A 23,652-nucleotide genomic window follows, 5' to 3' on the forward strand; every position below is an offset into this window, starting at 1 on the left:
CTGCGTGATACAACTTTTGGCCATGCACGGGGAGATGGTGGAGCATGCTTCACTTCTAACTGTGTCGCTATCCACCTGAGCAAACACATTCTGACGTTACAAGAGAGAGAGAGAGAAACAGAGGGAAAGGGTGCTGAGGGACCGTTGGTGGATGACTGCCGTTGGTCTAGCCAGTATATGAAAACATTAGTCTTGACAGGCCCAGCTGAGTTCTTTTGTATTTTCTTGAGAGCAACTCCCTCCAATGGAAACACATACTTGTCATGCTTCACTGCTGTCCCCTGTTTGTATTTCTCATTACAAACACCATACATTTGCCGGGTATGACGCTGGCCAACACACAAGAGCAGGATTGGCACCCCCGACAGTACGTTCAGTTCCAGGTTCCAGGGAATCCTGGTTTCCACTTGGCGCGGAAACGAATGTTATTAGACACAGAAGCATAGTAGTTCTCACACTTAGGAGACAATCAATTCGCACACATTCATCTTTTATTTAGTACATTCATAGTATATGAGTGTGCATCTGCGAGCTGCTTCAAGTATGAACTTTGTCATGCAAATTGAAACTTTCCAATGATATGAAATAAAACTTTACAAGGCAATGTTGTTTATGTTAGATGTGCATCGTAAAGGCCTAACAGGGAGATATTCAAAAGCATTTCATTCAAGAGTATTTGAGACTGTAAAGAGATCTTTTGCTGAAAGCTATTAAACATTGGATATACAATTGCACTTCACGAATGCCAGCTTTTCATTAAAATCAGTACATTGTTCATATTTTGTTCATTTATGTCACATTTGCCATACCTTAGAAGAAAATAACCTGTCTGTCAAAACAGCTTTGAAAAGCCTCATCTCCAGGAGCTGTGGAACATTATGTAATAGGGAAAAAAGCCATCATAACTCAAAATAATGGCAGTCGAAAAATGTCTATCATAAAAAAACACTGTTAACCTAAGGGATACTTCACCCAAAATCGGAAATTCTGTCATCATTTACTCATCCGTACAGATATCTCCCTGTGTGTTCAGTAAAACTAAGAAATTTATACTGGTTTGGAACAATCTGAAGGTGAGTAAATGATGACATAATTAAATTTTTTGGGTGAAGTATCACTTTAATGTTCATTTATGAAAAGAATTCACCATTGTGATTTTTACGTTTTGTGACCCCCTTTAATGGAATAGTTCACAAAAAATGAAATGTCTCATGTAGTTAATTTGATTTAATAATTTAAAATGATAAAATTTTGCAGTGGAATACAATTTAAAGGTGCAGTGTTCGAAATGTAGTGACATCTAGTGGTGACCATCATTGGCTCACTCCAGTCCTCCCTTTCTTAACACTACAGTGGCTGACACAGAACAAAGATGTCATCACGTTTTTGCTTCTTTGCCGATTGAGATTTTTTATGAAACATGCTCTGTAGGTGAATTCCATGTCAGGAGACCCACGGTGTATTTAAGGGATAGTCAACTAGTGCTGCCACTGGTCCAATGTTGCCCGGCAATTATCTTTTCCTGGCCCACCTTAAAATTTCTAATAATTGGAGAGATTTAAAACGGCAGCTATCCCAGATAATGCACTTTTAAATGTTTATCTACCAGAAAATGAGTCGTCAGCGTGTGTGCAGAAATACTGTGTAATTATACAAATTCATCTATTCTTCTTCTGGTAATCTCCTTTAAACCACAACAGTGACACAAAACAGGCTGTTGGCGATCCCGTATCAATCTGATGTCACATTGTTTACGTCTGCCCATGACCGCTCACAGACTCCGCCATATGAGCGCATAGTTCCACCTTCCGCCAAAGAGCGGAACCCATTTTTAGGCAAGAGCCGATGTAGCCACTAGCCAGCGACAAAAATTTCTAAGAAACAACAAATGTTTGCTGTTGTTGGATGTAAAATGGAACATAAAAGGAGGCCGGGGGTAGACCAACGTTACAACACCTGGTTGGTGATCTTTACATACCTGTAATATACAAGTACTCTGAATCCATGTTTATGCCTATATCCGTGTTTATGTCTGTTAGTAATATGCATGCACATGATTAATCATCAATGCCCAACATTTCATACAGCAATGGGACAGCATATATGTTTTTGTATTTTACATTTACATTTACATTTATTTTACTTTTACAGACGTGGAGGGGAGCAGAATCTCATTTGCATTTAAGGATACGCACACAAAAATGCCACATTTTTAATTTAAGCCACAAATGGCCATGTTCAACATATTGTAATGTAAGATATGTGGTGTATTTTGAGCTGAAACTGTACAGACACATTCTGGGGATACCACTGACTATTTCTAAATTGCAGAAATCACCTGGATTAGCAGCCCTTTAAGAATGGAGTGGGCTTTAAGAAATATACTTCCAGAGAAGCCACATCTGTGAAAATCAAAAACGCTGCTACATTCAATAAAAAAGTAATTCCCGTGGCTCATAACGATTGACGTCTTATAAAGCGTTTTGATCGGTCTTTCCTAGAAGCATAATTTTACAACGTTATATTCAGCAATCCACAGCCACAGGCAGTCGTTTTGCTTACGTGTTAGGTCGCATTCCAAAACGCGTCTTTTGCCCTTGAAAGGAACTGCAGGGAGGGTACTACACCACGTGAACTGTTGTTTAAGATAAGGGAAAGCTATGTTGTTTTTATTACTGCATTCATTATATATAATTTAAACAGCTTTATTTACGAAAACAGCTGTTCAGCTCCCTCCAGAACTTGGGCTTCAAAGGATCTGCCCTGCTAAGTGCCTGGGGCACATGAATGCGATTGGCATTCACCCTGAAGATGCGATAATAGCCAAATCTATGAAAATAGCGTTTAGTGTCTTGCAAAAAACAATTAATTCTCTTTATAAGACGGCAATGCAGAATGTATTAGTGTTTCTGAGTTTTATGCATTTGACTTTCATTAATCCAACCAAATATCTTCATAAATATCATCTTGAAAACAAAATGCCTTGCACCCACATCTTGGAAGTACTGGGGGACTTGAGGTGAGTAAATGAATTAGCAATTTCATTTTGGGGTAAACTAACGCATTAAGGAATATAAAATAAAATTAAAAAGTTATGTTTTTAATTTTTTAAAAATTAATATTCCTTTTAATTAAATATAATGAAAAGGCACAAATTCTGGATGCATTTTTACATCACACATATGCATTTGGCAGAAGCTTTTATCCAAAGCGATTTACATTGTATTGTATTATACATTTTGTAATATGTGCAATATTTCTGTGCATTTTTTTAGAACTGGGTATAGATAATTTATGAATTGGATTGCATGACAACATTTGTAGTCAGTAACGTAATCTATTAGATTGCATATTTTTGGATTACTTTTGGATTACATTTAGATTAAGAGCTAGCTAACAGTAAGTAGCAACGCTGTTAAAGGCATTTGATCTGACAGCAAAATAGCAGTTAGGAGTAAATCAGTAGACTTTTCCCCCCCTTTGTAAAGTCAGGGACAACCGGACTCAGAACCACAGGATAGAGGGAGAGAAAGAGGAAACGCGCTTTTTAGAGCTGTTTTTCTGATAAGGGCTACTGTACAAATCATGGCAGCGCAACATGGCGAATTCAATGTATGTAGGTCAGCTCTGTATGTAGATAGAAAAAGCTTATTCTAAGGTACAAACATAGTGGTTCATTACGTAAGGTGGAATGGAAGAAAAAGGAAGAAATAGTTTTGTATATTATATTGCATTATTGCAGATCCTCCTAAACAACCCACAAGTGAAATGTCACAATGCACCTATTTTTGCATTTTGGGATTTTCCATTGAATAAAATACTTTTTCCCATATATTACATCATTGAGAATTACTTAAAAATAGTGTAAAAATTGTGCATGTTACAAAATGGACACGCGTCATATTTACACTTTTAGAATCGGCCCTCAAAGAAAAGTAGTTGAAGACCCTTGGTGTATGTAGATAGAAATTCTAAGGGCTTGTCCACACAGGGACAGGTGAGTTTATCGTCAATGTTTAACGCCTTGCGACTAAACAAAAGGGCACCAATGTGAGTTTGCACACCAACGCGATAAACGCCAGCCGTAAAAGCTTTTATATTTTTAAACGGCTCTGGCTCGTTTTATTTTGGTTTGACGCGTCTTGTTAAAACCTGGCCAACCAATGAAATTGGCGCTTTTAATCACTTGAAGTTACAGGAAAAACACGACTTGGTGGCGCTCAAGCACAAAATGGTCTTGCCAGCACACATTGATGAAGAGGAAGCAAGATTAATTCTTCTTCTGTTTGACAAGCAAGTGTCAGAAGCATAAAGTTGTGCAGCGTCACCTTGTGTACCGGGGTGTTTGTTTTCATTAAGCGACATTTATGTCAGGGAGTGAATTTGCATGTTCACTCGACTCATCACCAGAGGAAATTGTTGGGTATGACGCCGAAAAACACTTGCAATAAGTGTGTGTGATTATCGTCCCTGTGTTTACAAGCTTTTAGACAGGGCCGGCCCAAGCCTTGACGTGGCCATGAGCAGAATTTTATTTGGGGGTTCCGCTTGTACCTCCATTACAATAGACTATTGTGAATGTTTGATTATTTGCATGCACACTTTAAATCTAACAATTTGATTAGTTGTAGTTGTGTTTGGGATGTAGAAATGTCATAAAAACAAAATCACATAAACCTTGCATTACAATTGCATTGTGATTGTCAACATCTAATCATTTCATTACTTCATATTTTAGGGGAACTGTCCCTTTAAATTTTGAGCTTAAACCATACATGGACCAATCAATCAAAAATTGTAGAATTTATTGTTAAATGCATTTAACTATTTGCTTTTTATATAGACTATAAAGATTTTTATTTTTATTTTAACCACAACCAATAAACACCCTTTTAAAGCCACTTGATAACCATTAAATGAATTAATATCCCATATAATATAACCATATCCCAAATAAAATGCTGAATTGGTAGATAATTATAAAATACATATTTGTAATGTGAATCAATATTTTTTCGTTTGCATCAGTGAATACTGTTGGTTGTTCAACATTTCTATTGTTAAACACTAAACCGAACTAAAACTTTAAATCTGAAGCGTCTTGCTGAACTACAGCTGTAGATGTTACAGTAGCTCGGTCTTCTTTGATTTATTGGTCACTGCTCGGCTCTTTGACCAGTAATTCCTGCCTCCTTTCATTGGATTGGCCACCTCACTTATTTTGATACTGAAATTCTGCATTTTGTCAGTAATTTCATACATTTAACACACACCAAAGAAAAAAATGGGTAAGGACCTGCAATTATGTGTCGTCAATTTAACACAAGAAAGCTGTCTTTTCATGTGCTCTTGTGGGCCCCCTAGTGGCGATGAGGCCCTAATCAGCAGCTTAGTTCACTTATAGGGACTGCCGATCCTGTTCTAGATAATAAAAACATAACGGTTCATTTTGTAAGCTCTTTATACACCTCTAAACACATATTTATGTATTTTATATAGCATTTCTGTCAATAGAGCCTCTAAAAAATTACACATTGGACCTTTTGGAGAAGTTTAAGAGAATGTTGTTCTCTTTTCCATATAATAAAAGTGACCAAATGGTGAAAAAGTTATCGTATGAGTTCAGATGAGTTAGAATGTATATGGGTAGTTGGCCAAAAAATCACATAATTGTATCCTGGTGTGACAGCAAATATTTAGAAAAGAACTTACAATTGCTTATGCTATTTTATATGATAAATATTAATAATATAAAGCAATATATTATTAACAGGGTATTTCGTTCAAAATTATGCTATGTCATTGCATAGGACACATACAGTTTATTTGTCAACTGCCCATAGACAATAGAACTTGTTTATTTTTTAAGCTCTTATAGTCATCATTGACCTCTATTGTTTGGAAAATAGCTGTGAACATCTCTTGTGGTCTATGGAAAAAATAAATCATTCTGGGTTGGAACGGGTGAGTAAACGATGTCAGAAAAGTCATTTTTGGGTGTACTGTTCCTTTAATCATCTGTTTGCATCGTGCAGCGTTTCAATGCCATTTTATGCTCAAACCTTTGAATTCTGTCCCGCTGCAGATCTTCATTCCACATTCATAGAAAAATTACAGTGTCTCAAACCTTTACCCCCCCTCTTAAAAAAATACAAAGTGCCTTCTCTTTTGGCACAGGATGGATCCCAAAAAAATCTGTTATCAATTTAAGGCTGTGCATCCAGGGAAAGCACATGATTCCAGTCCAAGATATAAACGATAACAAACGTGCCTGAGGTCCTTTGAAGTTACGGTGACGACATTCTTAGAAAAAACCTGGATCGAGCAAAACACATAAACATATGGAAAAAAGAGTTCCAGGCCTTTATTTTTTTGTCAGGTGAAAGTGCTCGCGTGTGGAGGTGGAAATTGGGAAACTATTTTTAGCTTGCGCTGCGATTTCTGTGCATTTTCCACAGAGATAATACAGTGAATGGAGAAAACATCTGCCACTCTGTTGACATGAAATAAGTAAATCCTACCGAGAGACTCCAACTAATCTTAACACCTCCTTTATTTTCCTTGGCGAGAGTTTTTACTGTCATATAAAAAACAGCAATGCAATCAAATTTTGTGCATAAAAATTAAGTATCGGGCCTTTTCTGCCAAAGTACCACAACACGACCAGGAACGCAGGCGTGCGTGTGTTGGCAATGTAACGTGTGAAACTTCAGGCATTCGTTCAGCATGCCGGAGGCCTAAACAAAATTCTAAGACGAAAATTCCAATCAGAAGAATGTCAGTCTCTCCATTCATACGCATGAGACCCACACTAGAGCTCTGACCATACAGAGGGCAGCTGTGGAAGAAAGCACCTGTTCCCTCGCCAATTCCCAGAGTTCTTGGCATAGGGTGAAATTTTTCATGGCAGAGTACCCTCGGGCCATACGAGGCAATGGTGCCAGCTGAGTTTCCAAACGTAAATAAGAGCAGTGTTAACTGCAGTACATTGAGCGCCGTGGCATTCAGTAACTGAAATCTGTTAATCCCCGTTAATAAAGAGCATTTCCCATAGCGTTACTGTTGGTATGCCATAACCAGCCTTACCAGAAAGAGTAGACCTGTGTTGTTGTCTGGGTTGAAGCTGAAACTGGTTGTATCTCACTACAGCTTATGTATAACTACACTGCCTTCATTACATTTCAACTACATTTTATGCATTTGGCAGGTGCTTTATCCAACAACAGACTGCATTCCACCTTCACACTTACAAACAAAAGATAAAATAAATATTGTCATACATCATTTGAATCTTTTCAACAAAGTTTTTCAAAAGTTTTAAACAATGAATATTTTGAAAGGCTATACACTTCAGAATGTTTGGAAAAGTCAAAAAAATTGTTGGTATGATACATATGCACATACAACAGAAAACACAGAGAAAGGCTGAGGGACTTAAGACTCTTTTCAGGTCACTTTAGCAGGGCGTCGGGCAGATGGTGGGGCCAAGAGTGCTTAGTCAGCGCTGCTAATTCATCTAACAGATGTGAACAACACTCTTCCCACATATTATGTACCTTTGCATGGGCTTATGTTCATTTCCACAACAGTAGATTGATCATGATTTACTTGCTCGTTGAATGGTGCTTCATCTTTAGAAAGCAACGTTGCGGTGGGTGGAAAGCTTTACCATTTACAGTATACAAATCTTTGGCAGGCCACTTATAATGGAGGCCTTCAGATTCAAATATCACTCTATTTACATTTAACCAGGTTTGTCTCTGAAAAGCTCTTATCTGAGATCTGCTTCCTTTGCCTATATGATTCAATTAACTTAAATGGAATGGCAAAAACAAAATGGGGAAACCGGGCCTCATGGGGAAACTGTGACATAGGTTTGAAAATGAGGTTTTGACACTAAAATGATGGAGAGATGCTTATTGTATCTTCGAGGTAAAATTTTGCAGCAGCTATTGTGTAAAAAAGTGAAAAATAAATGCACACTTTAACACATTCTGGCAAGGCGTAACAACTGTATAAAACCAGAAGTTGTACTTCCCTGTTGAACAGCATTACTATAATTATTCTGTGTGAGAACATTTACACACAATTAGAAAGCTTACATTGAAAGCACAAAATAGGAGCAGATCCCTCTCTCCCTTAGCACTTTATCCACAGCCACGCCCACTCCTGTACCTCATCATGGCTCATTACAGTACAAAGCACATAACATTATTATAATAATGAATGTGAACAGCTTATTTACAGTTATTGCTAGGGTGCGTGGAGTTAAAATTTTAATACTACTTTTCTTTAGTCATGCTACAGAGCATGTGAGCAGAGCGTGCAAAATATATTCGCTCCGGTTCAGCTCCGATACTGCTCACACCACGAGTCTAGGGCATGCACAAATCCACCCAGAATTTGCTGTTGTGTTTGTTTGAAATAAATATATGTCCTATTTTGACTGATGTTGTTGTTGCTGTGAGTTCTTTACCCCTAATTTACACTGCACTTGTGTGCCGGCACTTTAAGGCCGGATTCACATTTCGCATCAAAAAACGCGCAGAAATGCTAGCTGTGCGGTTTTCTCCTTATTTTTCAAATAGCCTGGACTTTGCGTTCTCCTGGCGTCTATCGTCGCTAAGCAACTATGGGCCACGATAGCTGTTGAGACGAGGAGTTATAAACAAAGGATATATGGATTATATACATTGAAAATACTTTGCAATAACTCTGCTTCTAGATTTAGTTATGCTTTGATCATCTGTGTCTCCACTTTCATTAAGCTCGTCTATATCGGCTTGTTGGTTCTTGTCACATGACCTGCGGTGCGCTTGTCTTTCTGAAAAGTTGAGATAATTTCAATTTGATGCTGTGTCGAGTTTAAAATGTGAAGCACTTCTTATGAAAGGTAACTTTGGTTTTACTATAATTTAAGTGTAATGATCATGTTTTTGGGGGACTGTTCTGTTTCTATTACCATAGTTTTAACAAAAACATCATAGCTAATACTCCTGTAGTGAGAAATGTCAATGCTTAGCTCCGCTCACATGTTCTGTCATGCTATCAGGATACAAGGAGATTTTAAAGGATGATTGTGTGATTTTTAGCGGCATCTTGTGGTGAGGTTGTGAAATGCAATCAACCGCTCATGCCACCCCTGCCTTTCAAAGCACTATGGTGGCTAAAAGAGGACTAAGATGAGGTCACGTTTTACGAAGCTTATTCTGTAGAGCAGTTTGTCTGTTTAGGGCTACTGTAGAAACAACATGGTGAATTCCACGCAGGGGGACCTGCAGTGGAGATACAGATATAGGAATAACTCATTCTAATAAAAATATAACACTATGTGTCTTCATACACCTCTGAACACATAGTTAAGTATATTATATTGCATTTCTGTGAATAGATACTTCAAAAAATTTCAAACAGCACCTTTAAACCAGTATAACAAAAAAGTGTTTGTTTACCTAGTATGGTTTACCTAGATTTAATATATATATAAATGTGCATAGCGTTATCCCCCCACATTTCCAGCCCTGATCATAAGTCTACACAAAAGGTATGGGGAAAAAGTGAACAACTTTGTACCGGAAATGTTTATGTGGAGTTTGGCTGTAATAGATTTATATTGCACACTTGATGTGATGTCCAGCAAATTCGACTGCGCACAAAAACGTTCCTCTTGGCCAACTTTGGTTGTTCAGAGTGAGAGAAACCCGCTACATTTAATATAATCTTCAGCCCGAGGCAGGCGAACGTGAACTTTACAGATTTTTATGATCCCCCAGACTCGCGCAGTGACTTGAAATTGTAGGAGCGTTGTATAAATCTGGTCCGGTGCTTATTCCTACCAACTGCGTGATGACGTTATTTACACACCCAGAGGTAAAATTCACCTGGTAATGACAGTAATAGTGTTTTGGGCCTGTGTGTTATATGTTTGAAGTATGGTTTCTGCACCGATTGCCTTATCTTTTAAAAGTTCACCTATAAGCACATGGAATGAGTCATTTTGGAAAGTGTCATTCTCTTCCTTCCTGCTATGCTATACTGCAAAGAAAACAATCTAGGCTGTTGCCAGATGTCACTGCACAAACTCAACCAAACTTGACAACTCCATTTATTATATTTCAACCAACACAGTCCCAAAACTCCGAAGCCATTACGTATCTGATGCTCTGTGTGTATATACTGTACCTGCCAGAGCTTGCTAGAGCATTTACATATACGCATTTGTGTTTAGGTCTTTTTTATAATGTATCATGTACTGGAGATGAAATGATTGTGACATCATTCCCCACCGTTTCACAATCATCCGGAGGAACATTGTGACAGTGGAATTACAGCACACCTGACAGACCCTAGCACAAGTGTCACATTCTATTATAACACAAGCTTGAGACCAGCACCGTGACTGCTCCCTCAAACACAATTACGGTGGTATGATGATTGCTTCTGAGGTCACAATGGAATGTGTTCCATTTTTAATAGACTGTGCCGTATGTGGCCCCTCTGCTCCGTGATCACACAGGTTGCAAACGACACATAGAGTATAGAGCTGGAAGTAGCGTAAAGCTCACGCCACCAGAATTCACAGCGTTAAGGGCCCTCCGGGTGCTGTTCTGCCTGGCCGTGCATTCAAGCAACACTTTCAAACACGTCCTGCCCAACTAACTCCAGAGGTCCACACAGCCAAAAGTTAGCTTTATGAGCCCTGGAGCACACACACACAGTCAGACTAGGGAAAGTAGGCCCATAAAAAAATGCCTGGCTATGGATATCAAAGCACCATAATCCTGAAAATACCTTCTGTACTTCTCTCTCTCTATCTTCACTTCCACTCCCTGTGTTGCTCTTTTCTGAAATCCAAAATGAAGTGCAGTCAGCTCTTCCCATGGGGGCCCTTTATCACCGGGCCACTGCTCTTCCTCAGTCTCACCTATCAGCTAAACCAATCAGAACTTGACAAATAACAGATTCTACTCTTTTTGCATCTCCTCCCTCCTCCAGTCATCTCATAAAACATGACGGAGAACATCAATGCTGTTAAAGTCACAATAACAGACATGATGACATCTACTTTACATGTCACGTCTCTGAGGGTCAATGTCACCGCAGCGGTTATGGGTGGGGGACTAATGGAACAGAACTGGCTGTCCTCGTGTCGCACCCTACCAACCTGGCTGCTTTCAATACGCTGACGTCTCCTGGATGAGGTCTTGACCACACAATGTGAAATGTTGCGAAACCACCAAATATCTTTACAAAATGGGTAATGATAACCCAGCGTGAGCCAAAACGTCCCCATCAAGCAGTTACCACTCTTTTATTTTGCTTTGCAGATATATTATATGTCTCCCGATGAATCCAATGACAGAATTTCTCCATTGATGTAATGCCCGTGATCTGTCAGTTAAGCAAAGCGTGGTTTATAGCCAGTCAATCATAGTCAGCAAGCTCGGAAAAAGTGGAACAATTGGACGGCAAGCCATATACGTTTGCTTTAACAGGCTGCAAAACACACAGCAACACCGGACCCCAGAGACCTGGGCATAGACATGTCTCCAAAATAAATGATTCAACACCAGAGAGAAGGCATAACAGTTCAAGCTCCCTTTTCTGTTTTATTTGATATAAATTTGGAACCGGGGTGGGTGTTTTATAACTTTTACTCGAAAATAAATGCTGCTTGCTTGGTGCCAGCACTGTCTCCGTGGTCTTGACACCTTAAGTTTGATCAAGGCCAAAATAAACACTGATTTCACTGTCAATTTCACACATATATCTACTAACAAAACTCTCCGTTCAACATGAGAAAGAGAAATAAGGCAGGGCATTTAGTTTGGTTCACTAAAATGTTATTTATCATCTTAAAAACCTTTTGATTTGAAGGTTTGAAATTTGTTATGTGGAGAAAAATGCAATTTCTCAAATTATTCCAATTTAATGTAACTTAGTAAAAAAACTTTAAATGGATGACATGTATAATGCTAATATAGACCACTTTGCAAGATGTAATTTCTGGTTCAGAAGCACTTTCAGTTTCCGTTTTATTTGTTTATGACTTTATTATACATATATAATTAAATCTTATAGAGATTTGTTTAAGATTTCAAATGGGTTATAAATATTCTGCTGGTTGTATTTTGTTCAAACGTTTGGAGATCATTTCTGATTCCTATATCTTTTCTACAATATATTAAAAAAAGCATGCTTAGATAAACTAAACTTGGCTCTGTACACTAAAGGCTTTGTGAGAGATGTTTTTTTTTGCTCTTATGCTTTTTGTTGTCCTAATGTTTAACCCAATTGAGAGCACTGCGTTCGTGAAGTTCAGCAGTGTTTGTTTGTTCACAGCATTTCGGCGAGGAATGTTATACAAACGGTGGATATAACGCTGGATTTGGAAATAGTTTGAAACAGATAACGCTGGATTAAGAGATCGTTTGAAACTGATAGATAGAGCGGTCCCAGCGCTAAAAGATGCCAGACAAAAAACGCACGCGGTTAGTGAAACTGAGTCATATGTCTATGTTTTGTTGGCAATGTGTGTGCACATGCTCTGGATTCTCCAGAGGTTTTTTTCTCCACTCTAGTTTTGGGTTCCTCGTAGGGCTGGGCGATGTGAAGATGTTATCGCATATCGCCGATGTCTCGTAAATATCTCCATGTCCATTACAACAGACAGGTACCAAACGATAATTGATAATGGAAAATACGCGTTATTATAACATTATCATGCAATGTATAGGATTTAGCATGAACGTTAATGTTCATATGCCAAGGCAGTCAGTAACAGTGACAGAATTTTGGATACGCTGTTTTGTTCGGTCAAGCTTCTGTTTTCTGCCGTCACTGCAGATAGACCAAGAGAAAGACGAAAAACCTCACGGTTGCGTGGCTGTACCGGTGTTCAAATTGTCCTACCCTGTCAGATTTTCCTACCCCAAAGCAAAACTTAATCTAAACCACATCTACAAAATAAACAGGTAGGATGATTTTTAGAATGCAAAATACCCTGTCAGATAGTCCCACCATTTTAAAATAAACACATAAATTAATTTTCATCGTAAATACCCTGTCAAATTATCCTATTAGCATAAAAAACACGTGGGATTAATTTACAGCGCAAAAACCAATCAAATTGTACCATAGGTATTAAATAATATGTAGAACTATTATATGTAGTATAGTAACAACGAAAATACACTTTCATATTCCCGTAGCAGTATAAAAAAACAGGTAGGATGGTTTGATAGCGCAACATTTTTCTACTGCATAAAAGTTATGGTTTATCTAAGCGTTTTAGCTGGTGAAAGAAGTCACTGCAACGTCTGTGCGTGTGCACTTGGCGCGAACCAAATTCCCTCCCGGTCCGTATCAGCAGATTGATCGTCTGCGCAACGTTGCATGAAGTCAAACACACCCGATATTATCGGATATCGCGATTATTTTAATGTCGATTATCAATTTATTTTAAACACATCCCGGCCCTAGTTTCTCGCCACTGCTTGCACACTGGCTGCACTCGTTTTGCTTGCCGCGGCAATATTAATAATAATAATATTTTTAAATGTAACATTTTGCGTGAATTATTATATTACCCCATATATGAATTGATATAGTGTGCGTTAGTGTGTGTGGACATTTTTAGTAAACATCAATTCAACAAAACCAAGTAGCATCAACAAGCATAATGCATCATAAAGCACGAAATGGGAAATTATTCAATTGCTACGTTATTTTTAAATATCACTTTATTTCATAGAGAACTATCGCTGATTAGCATAGGCTAATATAGCACTGACATATAGCTTACTACAACAATTTTACAGTGTTTATTGATATTAATCTGCACGTGTGTTTCTGTCACTCACCAGTTTGTGATGTTTTTTTAAGATTCTCCATCTATAAGACTGTGTAGAACATGACAATAATAGATTCACCCATGGCCATGTTTACTTTTATCGGACACTTGCTTCGTTTGAGACACAAGATGTCGCTAACTAGCCTATTGTCACTTCCGTTAGCATAAAACAATGCAGTGGGAGGTAGATCCGCGTTCTATGCACAAAGTTGCCATGGACACCGGCGTCAGTGTAGTAAATCTGATCTGAGTGCAGCGTTATGTATTCTAGGTTTAAAGGTTGTGAACATTGAGACAGAAGTCAAAAACTGAATGTTCTGAAATATCAAATCTGTTTACAGGTGGCAAAGAATAGACTGTTATGTGCTCCGCATATTCGCTCGGACTGGAAATTGTCAGAGCTCAGGCTAAGCCTACCCTGCATAATTGGTTAAACTTGGCATGGTGGCTTTAACCCAGGTTATATATCACCAGCTTGAGGTTCACTTTATCTTAACAGCTTTAATGCATACTTATGAAAGCTCTCATGTTCACTTCAAAGGCCTGTTCAGAAAGCCTTCAAAGGCAGAGTGTAAAACCTCTGTATCGCCCTCAGAATCAGAAGCCGGACTCTGGCTGAGTGTGGGAAAGTTTGTCAGGGATCGACAGCGCTTCACTTTAACTGATTCTGATTCTTGTTATTTGTTTATTTTGGACCATCGCTCTGACTGTAGTCCAGTGAAAAGACTGTCCAAAGAAGTGTGCGGGATGGAAAAAGACTTTATTTTATAAAAGGTGACAAGGCAGGAAGGGAAAACATACGTTACAAACTAAACGTGACGTTCTATCGTGAGTGGACAGTTCCCATAAACATCCCAAACAGTTGAATAGACGACAGGAACGAAAAAGGCCAGCTCAGGTTGACTCATGGGCTATTTGTAGACAGTGATGGCTCACACCAATGCAACATTTTCCCCTACAAGTTTTTTTTTGTTGTTGTTGTTGTTGACGTTTTCAGAGGATCACATACACGAAACGAACAATTAAACATTGAAAGTGCAACATCAAAATAAATGACAGAAAAGATGGTTTGATAACCTGAATAATACAACAGAACTGTTTTTGAACCTATTACACGAGTTAAAGAAAGACAGCCGTAAAACAGCAACACTGCCTCAGGAAAGGACCGAATGAGAGAGCGAACAGAACAATTACCCTTTTTTTAACATCGAGCCTGGTAAACACATCACGTGGGAATACAGAGGAAATGATTGGTTGTAAAATGGGGCTCCCACCACTGTCTCCCCACTCACTTTGTAATATGCCTCAACAGTAAATCAGAGCTCACTGCTGGGCCCTCTTACTTCAGTGTGGAGCTGTCCTCTCCCAGCATTCCTGCGCTCATGAATCATTCTGATTCCTGGCTTCCACCAGGCATTTCCTCTACGACTCTCTCCCTCTCAAAATTCTGCGCAGAGCGCAGTCCCGCTCGTGATCCTGGGCAGCCTTCGGTTTGCGCCACAGGAGACCGAGGGATAAAGAATGTGATTCTTGAAGTGTTCCCAGAGTTTTCGTGCCTGAATTTAGGTGGTTTTCCACTTTTGTTTATCTTTCAGCAGACAATGACATTGTTTTCACCTCTTACATAAACATAGCTTTATATAAAGCAAAATAAAATCTATAAGGAAATCAAAGTGCTATGGGAAATCACAGAATATCCTACAAGATGGTGGGTATAAGGTAGATACAGAATTTCTTAAATTATTTTAACAAACTTGAACAATCAAAAGTAGCATTTAAAAGACGCAGTCAGCTAAATTCCCATCAGCTTCAATTATATACAACACATTGAACATACGATACGGAGATCACTTCACAAGTTCACAAATGAAACCACTTCTGAAGCTCCCAAAACGATGGCCCTGTGTTACGCCTGATCATTTTAAGCATGATGTGTGTGTGTGTGTTTGTATCTGCCGACGTTTCTCGTTTCATATCATGGCCCGAATCACAACCCTCCCATTAACCTGGTTAATGTAAGAGCTATGCTTGTCAGCCAGGGTTTCAGTGGCCAGTGTTTCATCATCACTGGTATTGGGCTCCTCTTTCACCCGGATGACCCCAGGATGAATGTCCATTGGCTGGGTGGGTGAGCCGGATCTCTTTGTGCCATTCCTGTCAGGGCTGTGCCTCCAGATGACGCCACCAGAGGGCGAGCAGTCCTCCAGCATGGCCTGTTCATTCGAAACCTCTTCCTCCTCTGACTCCTGCAGGTGGACGTTGGGCTGACGCAGCTGCTCAATTGATTTCGAAAGCATCTGTGGAGAAACGTAACGATTTGTTGGTGGATCTGCTGCATGTGTACACGTATATGTGTGTATACAAACCACTGTCAATTATTCAGAATAAGATCTCACATTTAGTGTAAAAATAGCCAAACTATCCAGAACGAACCTATTGTTTGAAAATGCTTTCATTTTTCTGTGGAACACGAAAGAAGATATTTTGAGAAATGTTTCAGTGGTTTTGTGTCCTTACAATGGAAGTCAATGGGGGCCCATGTTGTTTGGTTACCAACGTTTATCAAAATATCTTGTTTTGTGTTCTGCAGAAGAAAGAAAGTCATACATGTTTGGAATGTCATAAGGGTGAGTACATGATGAAATAATACATTTTTGGACAAACTACCTTTAAATTGGTTATTTAGGGTTTTTAAACACAGTTTGCTACAGTTTTTCGAAGCCTCACATCATTTCAACATGCAAAACAAATCAATTAGAAACTTTCAAAGTAAAGTCACGCACACCACCCAGACCAGCCCCTGGTTACTGAGGCCATAACAATAATAGGCAAAACAACCGCTCTCTAGGCACTTTTGATCTTCGTGTCTGAAAATTGGTCTTGTAACCTTGAATTTCCCATAGCACTCTCAGCAATAATAAGGCAGATCAATCTGCAAGCTCGCGCTAACAAAGGAGTCTTTCAGTGCGCGAGCCTCCCGTGTCGCAAACCTTACATGCGCGGCTGAATAATTGCACTTAAACGGATGGCCAGGTCACGGCTGCTGGTGCACAGAAACACAAATATTTCCACAGGGGAACAAAAGTATGTATTCTATCCACTTTGGTGCCCATTTGAACTTGTCCCTGTGCAATTTTGTGATGTAAGCATGCAACTGATGCCTTAAGCTATGCTAATTCAAGTGCCACTTCTAAAACATACACAGGTTTTTTCCTCACATAACGGAGATGGGCTGTCAACTAAATGGCGATTCAGAAACATTTTAATCCTTCACAGTCATTTTCCCAGGATAGAGCTAAAGTCAAAACAAAATACTATGTGGTTGCCTTGGTATTTTTATGTTGGTTGGTTTAATGGTTGTACCTTGTTGATGTGGACCTGTTGCTGATATTGTTTCTGTTTCTCCAAGAAGTTCTGGTGTTGCTGTTGAATCACCAGCTGAGCGAGTGTGCTCTGGGGCAGTGGTGCAGACTGGGTGCGGTTCAGGGGTCGGTGACGTGGGAGCTTGGGCCGGGTGCTTCCAGGAGAACTGTCCCTCATGGCCAGCGGAGAGGGAGGATGCAAATGACTTTGGCCTATGTGAGTTAAATGGATTTTGTTTATACAATGTAAAAGATCAAACAATTACCCCTTAATGTCATGAACAGTCATACACTGTAAGAAAACATCCTCAATTTTCTGGCAGCCGGGGTAACCTGAAAAATACTGTAAAAAATTTGCATGCCTTCCAGTAATTTGACTTTTTTCTGTAATTCAAAATCTGTAAAAACAGTAAGATTCTGTAAAACTATTTTTTACTTGTTTTCATGAACCATTATACACCTTTAATTTGACTCCTAAAATGTAATAATCCTTAAATAGTGCTACAGTGCGTTTAAGAAACGTAATATTCAATATGAAATGAGCAACATGGTTCGCAGATCTTGTAGATCACTATTCCTTTATGCATGTCATACTCAACTATTTAAATTATTTTTGTAGCTTAGCTTTCCTTTGTAGGATTTGAGTTCTAACTCTAACAGTATGTTTTCACTGTACAACAAACTCTTTCATCTATAAAGATGAAGGAAAACTTGATCCCAGAAAAAATGGGGCCAAAAAGCAAAAGGTTACAGGTTCAAACACCACAAGGGACAATCATGAGCTTTCACCACTGTGCCTGTGAGCGAGGCACTTAACCTCAGGTTGCTCCAGGGGGACTGAACCTGTAACTTAACATGCCGGTATTGTGTGAAAGTTACAAAATCAAGTTTCACTTTTGTCATCACAAGCGGACAGTTAGATTCCTGTATGTATGTTTTGCTAATCCTCCTCTGAAATGGGAATGCTGCTTTGAGGTTCTTACCTGTGGAAAGGATCTTTTGGTGCCGAAGCTGCTCCTTCTGGAGGAGATGCTGCAGAAGAGCCTGGTGGCTGATGCTCACTTTGGTCTCCATGGCAACAGACAGGGGCACTGGTCCCAGAAGTTGCGTGGACAAACCCTGCATGACAGCTGATACCCCACCACCTTCAACATGCTTTTCCTGAAGTCCTAAAGCAGCCTGAGATGTGATAGAGAGATATTTTTTAGACTATTTGAGTTGGCTCGATAAAAGACTGCAAGAAAAAGATTCATATGTGAATCTGTCTTCTGTAAACCTAAAGAATGACGAATAGTCTTGGATTGCTCAGATCCATCATTTTACTTAACATTACAGACATCTCAAATAAATTACTATAAAAAAGGTTTGTAGTTGCTTAACTGTCTCTAATAAACACTAAGCTAATTAATTTCAAGGCTAATCTTTTTAAGAATCTATAAAGCAATTAAACTGCAAAATTACCTCATGATTAAACATTGTTTGCAGCTTCACTTGATTATTCTGGCTTGGCTGGACTTTAAACAGCAGTAATGAATGAGGTGACCGGGGGGAGGCTGGAACGCAACCGACACCAGACACTTAAGCACAATATTTATCTAAGGCCTATAAAATCCCCCAAGGTCAAAGGGCAGAACCCTGAGGCTACACATATCATCCAGTCAGCCCGGGATGGCTGCTCTTTCAACAGTCAGCACAATATGCAGCTGAACCGAGGCCGTAGATGACATTTCCCCTCATTTATCAGTATAAACATCCACATTAGATTCAATCAGTATAGGTGACTCTTAAATGAGAGTCTACAAGAGACTAACCTCAAGTTAGAGAGAAAAAAGTATTCCTATACGCATGTAAAGATGCTTTGCAAAAATTCTAAATTATGAATAGTGCCACAGAAAGAAAATGGTATAATATAATTTATTGTCTGATGCAACTAAATATCATCGGGATTATTCCGAAAACTCAGATGTCCAAATTTGCTGTTTTTCAGGAAATGGAGAAACCCTGTATTTTTTAATTGATTAAATACTGTGTTATCAAAGTTGGCAAGCACTTAACACTCTTTATTGCTAAGATATTAGTGAAACCTAGTGACAATGGTGACTAATAATGATTTATGGCGAGTACAGGACTAAAAATCACAGTTTCATAAAGACAGCAGCGATATGTAAATATTCGCAAAAACACAAAAACTATCAATGTACAACAATTCAAAAAATATTGCTCATAAGACAAAATTAAGCAACTCTTTAAATAGTATAATGATTTCAAATCAAATCTAGATTGTTCCAATGACGTGCACAGATTTCATATTTATATACAGAAGTGCATTTAAACAATGTATATGAAATAATGCAAGGTTTCAGCAATGGATGTCTGGTACTGATTTTTGTTTATTCACTACTGAATCCAGATATGGTGTGGACAGGCCTTAATAGAGTTTCTGAAAGAGATTTGTTTGACTTACACTGATAGGAGGAGAGACGGCCGAGAAACCCATTGATATATTGGGTAGAGAAGGAGATGTATAGAGATTTAACATAGACATGGAGCTTTCAGGACCTAGTAACCTCGGCTGCGATGGCCAACGCTGTGATGGAAAAAGGGAGCAAAACAGAGGGAGGGGAAAGAGAGACATTTTGAAATCCCACTATGGACCATTGGAAATAGCAACAGCAACAGAACAATAAACTTTAATGTACTAAGACGAATGACGGTTTTGTTCCTGCCGCAGTGGAGCTGTATGAATTCAACTGAAGGAAATAAAACCAGGGCCGCAGAGACGCCCACAACAGCACCATCGTATCCCAAATCATTTGCGGTAATAGTTTTTGAGAAACAGCGTATGATCTTCTCATCAGCTTTAGCTATCCTGTTTACCCATAATCCCTCCTGCCTATTTACTGACCTGTATCTGCCTTTATTTGACCCAGAAGACCAGTTCGCTCTGAAAGACGATACCCAATGTAACGGTTCACAAATGTGGTTCGCTTTCGTATGTAGCACGGCGTCTGCAGAAAGCGCCTCAACCCGCCAGTCCAGTCGGCTAATGTCAATACAATAGTGATCGGGCGTGTTTGTGTTGTTAGCGTGTCTTTGGCTACCAGCGGCTGGCAGATCAATTAAGCTCAACCACCCACCACTTCGGCAGTGGATCAGGGCGCACTACGCATTCCTTGTCAGCTATTGCATTGGAGGTCCATGGGAGTGTAAACAGTGGTGCTGAAGAATAACACAGCTGCTAAGCCGAGGCTTCACAGAGACATGTCACATTTGCCCAGAACACACCTCTGTGTGAGCAAAGTCCACAGGGACCCGAAGCAACCGAGCCATGAAGCCAACAGGAAGTGAGTCAGAGGGAGCTAATGAACATTAGGGAAGTGCACAAGACCTCCACGATAAAATATAAAGACATATGAGGTTATTATACACACTATATTGAGGGCTAATAGTGAGAACGTTCATCTCAGTGATTTGGAGGAAGTCCAAAGGTGAGCTCTGAACTCAACCCCGCCGCCTTTAAAGCACAGAATATCTGATCTACTCTTTCTTGGCCAGAGCTTTACGAGACCTGCGGGTACAGAAAACCACACAGCTATGCCAGTAAAGGTTAGTGGTAGAGAACAGGAAGTGAACGGACTCTTTATTGTCTACGCTGGGAGCAGTTTTCATTGGACTGAGACGAACAAGCAGGTCACGGGCCGTAGAAACAGCGTTCTGTTTTCATAGCTGCACAACGACAGCCTGGGCTTGTGTCTATGAAATTTATGTGTGCGGCCTGTTGGCCATCAACGTTTTTAAGTCTAAGGGCTCTAATGTTTTAGAAAAGCTTTGATGAGAAGTCTCGACTGTTAATGGTCTTTCGTATCTGCGGTTAAACATTTATTCATTTTTTTTATTCAGTCATTTGGCAGACGCTTTTATCCAAAGTGCAAATGTGCAAATGTGACATTGGAGCAGTACCTCAGTGCGTGTGGTGACTGGTAGAGAGGAGGGTCCGTTTTCAGCCCCCAAGGCACTGCAGGCCCCGTTAGGTGAGCTGGGACCTGATCCAGGAGCACTGCTGCTGGCTGTGGACTCTGTTGAATGTAAAATAAATGGGAAAAAAACATTAATTTTATAGGCCAGTCTATGATAACATGTTGAGTATGCTTGTATGTACAGTTGGGGTCATCGGCTACATTTACCTCGTACAATCTGAAAAAATAATATTAAATTTATTAAGAGGAAAGAATAAAAATAAAGTATATTTTTTTGTTTGTTTTCAATTTAGTATTGCCCTCAAGATATTTTACATACTGTAGCAGATGTTCATACATAGTCCATAATACAACACAAGAATTAAAACGTTTGTCCATCTTATCCATCTTTCATACTGAAAACAACTGAATGAAGATGATCTCTACTCTAATGCTGTAAATAATGACTGATATATGATGGTCTGCTATAAGTGAAGCATCATAATCAAGCTTCGTTATATTAACCCTTGTATGGCGTTTATGTTTTTGTTACATTAGTTTTGTTGCTTAATCAATACAGCCAAAATGTATGTAAAATACTTTATACTGTAGTTGTTGTTTACTTTATCCCAATTACAAGTAACATGGACAGTATATATGATTGATACAGTATGTGTCATCTTCACCGACAAATCTCCTTTCTGAAAACTCACATGTTGAAATTCGCTGTTTTTCAGGAAATTGAAATACTTTTAAAATGATTAAAATCTGTGTTGTCAAAGTTGACAAGAACTTTTTTAATACTTTCTATTGGTTACATTTTGAAAAACGAAGTGACAAACATAAAGGGTGACTAATATAAATGATTTATGGTAAAAAATAAAAATCACAAAATATGGAGATTAAACTCTGTTAAATCATGCAGTATTTATGAAAAAAGAGCTATTTGTTTTTTGTAAAAAAAAAGTGTGACGTGATAGAGGTAAAAACACTTTTCGGTAACACTTCACTTACAGAATATATGTAAAATGCATGATAAAAGTAGTTTTAATGTGTTAATTTTGCCTTTTAATACACCTAGAATTATGAATAATTGTAGCTTCAGTTAACACATTATAACACTTATCAATGCATTGTTAAACTTTGGAATATAATTTGTTTTCTTAATTATTTACAACAACATTTAATGTATTACAACACACATTACGAACCATTATAGTGCATCATACCCTTTAATAAGCCTTTATAATTCATTATACATAAAGTCTTTAAGGAAAGTGTTACCCACTTCTTACTAAATAAATGTCAAAGGTTAAATAGAAAATAAAAAATATAAAATACGGATCTTAACTATCTGAACAACATTGAGTTAAATTAGATGTATAGGATAGTTATCTTGCCACTGCTTTCGTAGAAAAAAATGCTACTGTTATCACTTTTCGTGTATAGCTCAACTGTTTGGGCATTGTGTTAGCAGTGCAAAGGTCATGGGTTCAAACCCTGTAAATACACATACTGATGAAATGTAAGCTTAAATGCACTTTCAGTTGCTTTGGATAATAAAGTCTGCCAGATGCATAATTGTAACGTTAATGTAAAGCAGACTTTCCACTGATACATAATAAACATCCGCAAGCAAATTTTATTCTATGGAAAAATCCTTCAACCAGCGAAGCATTAAAAACCACACTGGATACCTCATTGGATGTCACCTGTCAGAGCAGCTGTTACATAACTATACCAGCAGCACTCAGAGCCTCACAGACGGTGGACAGCTGCTGTGATTACTGTGCTGTTAGAAACTACCAATGGACAGACAGCCAATAGGAAGTCTTATTTTTAACGCCAAGGATGTGTTGTCTAATTATGACATGCATAATGGGATGGCACTCCTACCCATAAGCTCCAGGGCTCTCTTTTTAAAGGGTGTCATGATGCTCCCCTCTTTCCTCCTGAGCAGCGGGCTGCTCCTCCTCTCCGCAACCTTTTGCTTTAACCTGGAGCGCACCTTCAGGTTGGGCTCTGAAACTGAGGACAGAAAAACACACGTAAATCAAATACGAAGTCTAGAAGTAGTTCCACTGCGAGTTTCCTCTTTTTGGCAGGTTAAGTCCAACATTTTTTTGAGCCAAACTATTTGTAGCAACGCATGTTATTAAGCCGGCATGAATGATTTTTATCACGGAGAGGCAAATCCACGCTGTTGTGGAGTAGCATTCTTTTGCCGTGATGCTTTAAACTCTGTGGCCATTTACAGGTTGTTTTCAAGATCAGAGTTTCCTCATCATCTGGAATAAATTAGGCTATGCAACACTCAAGAAACAAACTTGACCTGGACGCAAGCTGACAATACTGAGGTGGAAGATGATTTTAGAGGGAAGTTAACATGCTTAACTCCCTCCGATGCAGATGCAAAACATCTGCAAAACAAATGTAATAGAAAGAGAATAAAACAATATACAGTACATCTTTGTTTTCCAGT

General features: G+C 38.9%; 1 protein-coding gene and 1 long non-coding RNA gene across 3 annotated transcripts in view; both read right to left on the minus strand.

Annotated features, from left to right (window-relative positions):
* LOC130432963 (uncharacterized) overlaps positions 1-14,041 on the minus strand; it is a 34,251-nt gene extending 20,210 nt beyond the window's left edge. For both annotated transcript variants that reach the window (XR_008908509.1, XR_008908508.1), the window contains exon 1: positions 13,863-14,041. This is a non-coding gene — a long non-coding RNA (uncharacterized LOC130432963). The remainder of the gene's footprint in view (positions 1-13,862) is intronic.
* A 554-nt stretch (positions 14,042-14,595) lies between these two features.
* hdac9b (histone deacetylase 9b) overlaps positions 14,596-23,652 on the minus strand; it is a 29,851-nt gene continuing 20,794 nt past the window's right edge. The window contains exons 6-11 of the mRNA XM_056763037.1: positions 23,067-23,198; positions 21,175-21,290; positions 19,679-19,801; positions 18,198-18,393; positions 17,216-17,427; positions 14,596-16,149 (exon numbers count right to left, since the gene is read on the minus strand). Coding sequence (XP_056619015.1) covers positions 15,823-16,149; positions 17,216-17,427; positions 18,198-18,393; positions 19,679-19,801; positions 21,175-21,290; positions 23,067-23,198 — 1,106 coding nt within the window. The 3' untranslated portion in view covers positions 14,596-15,822. The remainder of the gene's footprint in view (positions 16,150-17,215; positions 17,428-18,197; positions 18,394-19,678; positions 19,802-21,174; positions 21,291-23,066; positions 23,199-23,652) is intronic.

The sequence above is a fragment of the Triplophysa dalaica genome, chromosome 12 (assembly GCF_015846415.1).
Source record: "Triplophysa dalaica isolate WHDGS20190420 chromosome 12, ASM1584641v1, whole genome shotgun sequence".
NCBI classification, from domain to species: domain Eukaryota; kingdom Metazoa; phylum Chordata; class Actinopteri; order Cypriniformes; family Nemacheilidae; genus Triplophysa; species Triplophysa dalaica.